General features: G+C 44.5%; 1 protein-coding gene and 1 non-coding gene across 2 annotated transcripts in view; both read right to left on the bottom strand.

The window, feature by feature from the left end:
- Srcap (Snf2 related CREBBP activator protein) overlaps window positions 1-9258 on the bottom strand; it is a 68685-nt gene that overhangs the window by 45934 nt on the left and 13493 nt on the right. The window contains exons 5-10 of the mRNA XM_023710065.1: window positions 6012-6197; window positions 5653-5793; window positions 1847-2069; window positions 1454-1731; window positions 394-487; window positions 148-237 (exon numbers count right to left, since the gene is read on the bottom strand). Of these exons, the coding sequence (XP_023565833.1) occupies window positions 148-237; window positions 394-487; window positions 1454-1731; window positions 1847-2069; window positions 5653-5793; window positions 6012-6197 (1012 nt within the window). The remainder of the gene's footprint in view (window positions 1-147; window positions 238-393; window positions 488-1453; window positions 1732-1846; window positions 2070-5652; window positions 5794-6011; window positions 6198-9258) is intronic.
- LOC111815259 lies at window positions 732-859 on the bottom strand. Its single transcript, XR_002819987.1, has one exon. It is a non-coding gene; the product is annotated as a small nucleolar RNA SNORA30/SNORA37 family (small nucleolar RNA).

Below are 9258 nucleotides of genomic sequence, written 5' to 3'. Positions count from 1 at the left end.
CAGAAAGACAAAAAAAGGATTTATTCCAACGTCTAATGCCTATCTTTGTCATTAGACATGCCTTCCATCAGGAATTCATCTCTATTTTGTGTACTGTGCTCAGGAGAGGCACCAAGCTGATGCTCTGTAAAATATCTGATGTGTCACCTTCTCGAGCCAATTCGCTAAGCTCCATGGCATGATCCACCTCCCCTTCCAACTGTTCCTCAGCTGCTATGGTGTCTTCTTCATCCTCAGCTATAAAAAGGAATGAAACAGAATTAACAGGGACAAAGATACAGTACCTTTAATGTAGAAAAAAACAAAACAAAAAGTAGCGACAGTCTGAAAGGTTAGGCAGGTCCAGACAACTCAATGGATAGGGGGCAGCCAGACAACATAAACAGGCCTAACCTTCATCCTCATTGGCAGTAAACTCTTCATCATCTTCATCTGGATGCCAGGGCTGTTTGTTACGCTGTGTGACAGAGGCAGGTCGAGACTTCACCTGTATGGCAAAGGATGAAAAGTGGGAGCACCTAAAGACCTGTCTTTTGTCTTTTTGAGACAGGGTCTGGCTAAGAAGTTCAGGCTGGCCTTGAACTCACTATGTAGCGCAGGCTGCCCTGAAGCTCACAGTGATGCCCCTGCCTTACCCTACCAAATGCTAGGATTTCAGGTGTGTACCCCTACACTAGGCAACTTCTAAGGCTGGAGAGTCAGGAAGGCATGACTAAGAATCACAAAATGGTGTCTGTCCCACTGAGTGACAGCTGCCACTGGTATAGTACCAGGGCAAGGATTCACACAAGGTTTTCTCTGAGCACCAGCTACCAAATCCTGGCCCCACTGCCCAGGGGAGGACCTGTGAAAGTGCTAAGAAATAAAGACCCCCCCCCCAACACCCAGATACATGAACAAAGAGAACACACAGATACACAAGAACATCAAGGTGACATTCCAGCTCCCATTTTATAAACCAGAGAAAGTATTGGGCATTTTGCCAAAGTGACAATGGTCAAAACAAGATCACACAGCAACTTAAAGAGGGAAGTATAGCTGGTCCAGTGGCACAACCTAGCTACTCTGGAGACAAGAGGACTCCAAGACTGAGGCCAGGCCAGGAAACTTAATGAAACTCTCCCAAAATTAATGACAATTTTGAAATTCTCTCAAAATTAGAAAATAAAAAGGCCTGGAGAGGTAGCTCAGAATTGCTTGGGTTCAATACCCAATATCACACACACACACACACACACACACACACACACACACACACTATACTACTTCTCTGCTACAGTATCAGATACTCTTCCAAATGTAAGCTACAGCTTAACAGAATCCAAACTTTCCCAGCTATCCCCAAATGACAGCACAAGCAACTCTCTTGGACTCTCAAAAACCAGTCAACCTCAGAGTCCATGACTCTCCCTGCGCTCCTCGCCTTAGCCCTCTCCATCTCTCCTGCTTATACCTCCAAAAGCTGAGGAGGTTCCTCTTCAACACTTTCTTCAGGCCCATCTCTGGCATCACTATCATGAGATGAGGTGGTCTGAGAGGGGCTCGAAGGCCCACCCAGCAGCTGAGGAGGGAGGGAACGGAGCAGCTCTTCCAGTGGCAGTTCTCCCTCACGTCGAAGCAGCTCAATCTCACGCCTCTGAGTCTCTGCATCATTGCCTTCCTGTTGTTCTTCAACCTCAATGGTCTCCTCATCATCTTCCTCCTCCTCCTCTTGGGGTTGGAAGTCCCCATCTATAGCAGGAGAACAAGGTCACAAAGTCCACGGGCCCTGCAAGCCACAGGGTGGGTTTTTCAGCTCTGGAACAGGTACATAGGGAAGAGTAACAGAGCCAAAGAAAACACACACCTTCCTCATCCAGTCTGGAAGCAGAAGGTAGAGGACTGGAGGCAGCTGAGGAAGAACCAAGGCAAGGGGAAGAGCCAGCTTTGCTGGAGGCTAGTGGCTGGTTGAGGCTTTGCGATAGAAGGTCTGAGTACTTTTCAGTCTGACCCACAATGAAGTCCAGGTGTAGGTCTAAGGCTTTTTTGCGCTTTTCCTCAAGGCGAGACTGCTGTTTGAATTGTACCACCTGCCATAATCATGAAAAGAGTAAGTCACAAAGATAACTATATACTTTTATCCAATGTTTAACATATTCCCGCCAGCTTTAACTGTTGGTACCACATGTATGACTATTCCATCAGGCGACTTGAACCATGAGTGGCTAGCTATTTAATATAAGATAGCAAAATTCAAACCACAGCTGCCTGCCAGTGAGATACAGGGAGTCTTCCTCATTCTACACCAGAGGCCAGCCATTCAGGAAAGAACAACTACGTAATTTTAAAGACTGCTTGTGGTGGCATGTGCCTCCAATCGCAGCACTTGGGAGGCTGAAAACAGGAGAATCACTGAGTCGATCTACGTAGTGAGAGCCTGCACTACATACAAAAAATAAATAATTTTAAGAGGCTTGTGGTTTCATAGGGTGCTTCTGAAGAAAGCACAAAGGGAAAAAATGAGAGTATTAGCTAGCTTGGAATGATTTAAAAATAGCTCAGCAAATTACAAGTGCCTGCTTAGGCAAACCCAGTGGCCAAGGTTCGATCCCTGCTATTCCGTACTGTGCCCTGCCAGCCCCACCCCCGAGGCACACTGAGATGGTGATTAAGACTGGGCATAGTGGCAGGCACCTATAATCCCAGCTCTTGGGAGGCTGAACACAAGAAAATCACTATGTGAGATCCTATATGCCCTGCCTGCCCGCCCTTAGCATGCGCTGAGAGGACAACTGAGATTGGGTGTGGTAGTGAAGGCCTGTAATACCAGCACTCAGGAGGTTGAAAACAGGAGGATCACTATAAGTCTAATCTCTGTAATATGACCCTGTAGACCCTGTACTAAAATAAAAAAAAAAAAAAAAAAGATGGGACAAGAGGTTTGCCTCAGTGCTAGAGCACCTGTCTAGCACACACAAAGTCCTCAGTTTAATCTTGGAGAAAACAAGAGAAAAACAAGTTTGGCAGCAAAAAGCCATAAGTTTGACCCCTCCCCCACACCAAAGAAAAAGGAGAGAAGACAAAAAGAAAAGAAAAAGGCAGATGTGGTGGCACACACCTATAAACCCGACATTCAGAAGGCTGAGGCAGAAAGACTACCTTGAGTTCCAGCCCAGCCTGAGTCGGGTACCTAGTGAATTTGAGGCTAACCTAAACTATGTATTAAGATCCTAGCTTAGGGGCCGGGGAGATAGCTCAGTGGAATAAGCACTTCCTTGGGAAGCACAAGGGCCTGAGTTCAATCCCCGGTTCCACCAAACAAAAAAAAAAAAGATCCTAGCTCAGAAACATCTCCCCCACCCCCATATACCCATATACACAGAGAGACAGGAATGATGGCACTTACCTGTAATCCCAGCACTTGGGAGGCTGAAGCCTCAGGAGAATTGTTCTAAACTGGAAGCCACCCTGGACTATGAATTGAGCTCAAGGCCAACCTGAACTACACAGTAAGACTGTCTCAAAGAAAACCTGACAGGGGCTGGAGAGATGGCTCAGTGGTCTAAAGCACCTACTTAGAACAAGCTTAGCAAAGCACAGGGACCACGGTTCCATCCCCCAGCACCACATGCCAGCCAGCCCCGCCCCCTGGTGGGCTGAGCTGGCCACACACACACACACACACACACTAAATGTAAAAAAAAAAAAAATTAAAAAAAAACAAAAAGAAAACCTGACAGGACAGAACATATTTCCTAAGTGTGAAGGAGAAGAAAATATTCCCAACAATAGAGAGACCATAAGTAAACTGCCAGGGATTTGCCCCAACTGGATATCGAAAATAAAAAAGCTAGTAGTAAAGAATAACAGGTGAAATGAGAATGTACCATGCACAGGGCCTGGGCTCCATCTTCAAGAGTAAAAAAAAAATGAATAAGCTAATGAATTGCAACCAGGTGTGGCAGTACATGCCCACTGTCCCAGCTACCAGGGACGCCGAGGTGGAGTCTAGGAGATCAGCTTATGTAAGACAAGACCCCTACCTCAAAAAAACAAAATGGGATCTGCAGCTAAGGACATAGTTCAATGGCAGAACACTTCAAAAGCCTGGATTTGATGCCCATCGTGACCAAAACAACAAAATGCACCTGTGCTGAACAAATACAAGCCTTTTTCATCAATATTTCTTAAACAATGCAATGACACAACATTTACATTATATTAATAAGTAATCTAGAGCTAATTTAACGTTACATGTAGATTATGAGTAAATATGCTATTTTACATATACGACTTGAGCATTCCCAGATTTTGATGCCCACAGGGCGTCCTGGATCCACTATTCCAGATACTACAGAACAGTACTTAAAAATATTTACAACTGGGAAATGGAAATTTTGATGGTATTTCAGTAAATGAAATGAGTTTTAATTTTGTTTTAGTTTGATTTTTTTTTTTTTTTTTTTAATTGAGATGCTCTTGTTATATAGCCCAGGTTGGCCTTGCTCTATGATTTTTTTCCGTTGGTTTTTTTTTTTTGCACAACCAGGCAAGTGCTTATTCTACTGAGCCATCTCCCAGCCTCTCACTATGTAACACAGACTAGTCTCAAACTTGTAGCAACCCTCCTGCCTCAGCTTCCTATGTGCTGGGATTACAGCCTGCACCACAACTTCCAGCAAACCATTAGCCAAATAGCTCAGCAGCTTCAAGTGCCTGCTCAGGCAGAAGCAGTGGCCAGGTTCAAGCCCCAGCATGGGGGGTGGGAGGGGAGCGGCACCCCTGAGGCACACTGTGAAGGCAATTGAGCCTGGGCATGGTGGCACGGGCCTGTAATCCCAGCGCTTGGGAAGCTGAAAACAAGACAATCACTACAAGTTAGATCTGTGTAACAAGACCCTGTAGGCCCTGTACTAAATACAAAAAAAGAAAAAGTAGAATCTACCAGGCATGATGGTCACACTTATCACCCCAGCACTCAGGAGGCTGAGGCAAGAGTATCCCTAAAAAGTTTGAGGCCAGCCCGAACTACAAAATGAGTCAAAGCCCAGCCTGGACTATGTAAGACCCTGTCTCAAAATTTAAAAAAAAAAAAAAAAAAAGCAAAAACCAAAAAGCATGAAGTCTCAATAAAATTATGGAACAAAAATAAAAAGCATGTGGGGCCAGGGAGATGGCTCAGTAGAATAAGCGCTTCCCCGGCAAACACAAGGTCCCGAGTTCAATTCCTGGTTCCACCAAAAAAAAAAGGATAAATCCCAGGCATGCTGGCCCGGGCCCAGAACACACTGAGGTGGATACTGGGCGGGGTGGCGTGTTCCTGTAATCTCAGCACTTGGGAGGCTGAAAACAGGAGGATCACTACAAGTCCAATCTGTGTAGTGAGACCCTACAGACATTGCACTAAATACATTAAAAAAAAAATGCATACTATATACCCTGCAAAATATAAATGGCCCACTGAGATCAATCCTCAAATGCATGGCCCATATTTTGCCACTAGACCTTCTCTTAACACTCCATACTAGAACAGTCTCATCCACAATAGATACAACATCAGAATTGCCTAAATGTATTCACTCCCTCAAGAAAAGCTTTTGAGCACCCCTGCTAACATAACATCCTCCAACCTAATCCATGGCCCTTTTGTCTCTCCCAAGCTCACCTACTTACCTTTTCCACATTGCTCCAGAACTGCCTGACATCCTTGGCCATGGTGGAAGCAATTCGGCGCAACTTGGCCTGCTCTTCCCTCCGAGCCCGTTCCTCTTTCTGCCTTTGCTCCTCATGATGTCGGATTACCATGCGCACCACCTATGAGAACAGATTCAGCAGGAAAAAACTCAAAGCCAGACATTTCAACCCACTACACCGAAAGTAAAGAAAGCCACCCAGACCAAGTAATCTAGGATATTAAACCTTTACTCATACGCTATAAGCATCAAAAATGACATACTATTCTATTTAGTCCTATGAACTAAATCCACAAGAAGCACATCAGAAAAGTGATGACAGACCCAGTAGGGACATACCTTACGGGCCACACCCCGCTTCCATCTGCGCTCCTGAGCAAAGTCAGCAGATAGCCACTGCATCTCCTCACAAAGGTAGTCCCAGTGACCTTTGGGGCGTGGCGGCTCCGGCACCTTAGGCAGCCGCTTCAGTGACCAGAAACCCTCTTTCCGCAGCTCAGCAATCCGAGTCTCAATCTCAGCTTCCTAATAAGAAGAGAGGAGCCAGGAAGATAGCTCAGTAGAATAAGTGCTTGCCTGACAAGCATAAGGACCTGAGTTCAATCTCTGGTTCCACCAAAAAAGTAAATAAGTAAAGGAGAGAACTAGGTCCATCAATAGTGTGGGACATGGTACCTGCAGTTCCATCTCCCTTTTGCAGGGTATACAGTGCCACCTCACTGCCATGGCTAAATTCCTGAACACTGACTGGGCCAACTGTTTTCTACTTGCATTTGGTCCAAACCCCAATCCTGCAAGGGTATTATACTCTCTTCAGAGTATAAGAAAAAAAGATCAGGGCTGGGGAGATGGCTCAGTGGAATAAGCACTTCACTGGCAAGCGCAAGGGCCTGAGTTCAATCCCTGGTTCCACAAAAAAAAAAAAAGAACTGAGCTAAGGGGCAGGCCCCCAGATTTTCTAAGGGGCTGGGGAGATGGCTCAGTGGAATAAGCGCTTCCCTGGCAAGCATAAGGGCCTGAGTTGAATTGCCGGTTCCGCAAAAAAAAAAAAAAAAAAAAAAAAAAAGAAAAGAAAAAAAAAAAAAGATCAGAAGATAAAGTGACTTGTCTGAGATCATACTGCTAGGAATCAAAAACAGAACTAAAAACTGCAGGTACCACATCCCACATTCTTTCCACTACTTCACAGGAATTCCACATTCTATGTTACATAGGTGTGACTTGGGAAAATAGACGAGTTTTTAAAGCAGCAGCCAGTGTACACTTCTTTCTTACTAGATACAAGGGATCTTTTTACTGTAAAATTCTATCTCCTCAGAATATGTTCATACTATATGCATTGAGCTTAGACATATACTACACAGGCTAGCAAAATAGCTCAGGGGTCTAAAGTGCCTGCTTAGACAAACACAGGGACTATGGTTCAATCCCCAGCATGTGTGCCAGCCTCACCCTGAGGGCAGGCTGAGCCAGCCACAAAAACAAAAGCAAAAACAAAAAAAACACGACACAGCCTAATCTGCACAAAAGCAATTCTGTTTTTAGAAACACTGTTTTGCATAGCCAAGGATATAGCACAATAGCATAACAATGCCCAACACATGCAAGGCCTTGTGTTGACTCCACAGCATCAAAACCCCAAAACACAAAAAAGAATAAAACCTGTTTTTTGTTGTTTTTGAGAAGGGGTAGTTACTGGGAATCAAACTCAGGGCCATGTGCTTCCAAGTAAGGAACTATGCCTCTGAGCTATGTCCCTCAGCCCAAGACCCCTACTTTTCTAAAAATGCACTTTTGGGGCTGGTGAGATGGCTCAGTGGTCTAAAGCACCTACTTAGAACAAGCTTAGCAAAGCACAGGGACCGTGGTTCAATCCCCAGCACCACATGCCAGCCAGCCCCGCCCCCTGGTGGGCTGAGCTGCCCCCCACACACATTAAAAAAAAAAAAAGTATTTAAAAAAAAAGTAAAAATGCACTTTTACATGAAACACACTGAAAAATTACACATGAAAAGATTAACAACAGACAGGTATAACAAGGTGGTCTTTTTACCAAAAACATCCACTCTCATTAAATTTATAAGGAAAAAGTTAAATCAACTGGCTGGGTGTGGTAACACACCAATAATCAATCCCATCACTCAGGAACCTGAGGCAGGAGGACCACCACAAATTCAAGGTCAGCCCGAGCTGCAAAGACTGTCTGAACAAAATGAAATAACTCTCTGAACTGATTATTTCTGTCCTCTCCTGATAAAATCAAAAGAAAACAGTCAGAGGTGAGACAAGGAACTCAATGGCCAGACTGTCAAAGGAAATAAGAAAGCTACAGGAGCTCTCAAATTTGAGCACATACCAAACATCATTTGCAGCGATCTAAAACAAATTGAAAATTTTTTAAAAAGAGCTGGAGATGTGCCACAGTATGAAATCCCAGGACTCTGCAGATTCTGAGGCAGGAGGACTGCTGAGTGCTAATACCAGCTTGGGCACAAAGCAAGACCTTAACTCAAAATACAAAATAAAACAATAATGAATAAATAATAGATCTGCATTTCAGTGGGTTTGGTGGCACACACCTGTAATCCTAGCACTTGAGAGACTGAGGCAGAAGGATCATTGTGAGACTGAGATCAACCTGGGCTACAAAATAAGCTCAAGACCAGCCTGAGCTGCACTGTAAGACCCTGTCTCAAAAAGAGAAACAAAGGGCTGGGGAGATGGCTCAGTGGAATAAGCGCTTCCCTGGCAAGCACAAGGGCCTGAGTTCAATCCCCGGTTCCACCAAAAAAAAAAAAGAAAGAAAAACAAAGAAAGAAATCTGCGTTTCTTTCTCTTTTTCTTATTTTAGGGAAGGATCTATAGGGTATTCAGGGTTTCATTACTAGATCAGATTCGTACTGATCCAACTGTTTACATCCTCCCAAGAGCTAGGATTACAGGCATGCGCAGTCTCAACTGTCCTCTCAGCAGGCCAGCACTGGCAAGCCCCAGGGAAATCTGCATTTCTTTCTTTTTTTTTTTTTTTTGGCAGAACCAGGGATTGAACTCAGGCCCTTGCGCTTGCCAGGGAAGCGCTTATTCTACTGAGCCATCTCCCTGGCCCCAAAATCTGCATTCCTAACAAGGCCATAGTTAATATTCTTGTTCCTGACCTAAGGACAGAAATTAAGTAGAAATCAGAAAATCATAACAGCATCACAGTTTACAAAACTTTTATGTCAAATTCCTCTATTAATCTTCACAATAAATTACACCATGATGCTACTTGCTTATAATCTTAGCTACCGGGGCCGGGGAGATGGCTCAGTGGAATAAGCGCTTCCCTGGCAAGTGCAAGGGCCTGAGTTCAATCCCCAGTTCCACCAAAAATAAAAATAAACCTTTAAAATAAAGCTAGCCAAGCAGGGCTGAGGAGATGGCTCAGTGGAATAAGTACTTCCCTGGTAAGTGTGAGGGTCTGAGCTCAACCCCCAGTTCTGCCAAAAAAAGTTAAAAAAAAAAAAAAAAAAGCTAGCCACACACGCATCTAAAATTTCACTACTGGGGCTGGAGAGATGGCTCAGTGGTCTAAAGCACCTACTTG

This window comes from Octodon degus, unplaced genomic scaffold (genome assembly GCF_000260255.1).
Source record: "Octodon degus isolate 3935 unplaced genomic scaffold, OctDeg1.0 scaffold00001, whole genome shotgun sequence".
Taxonomy (NCBI): domain Eukaryota; kingdom Metazoa; phylum Chordata; class Mammalia; order Rodentia; family Octodontidae; genus Octodon; species Octodon degus.
Note: the sequence above shows the minus strand (reverse complement) of the source record. Positions and strands in the feature narration are given on the sequence as shown.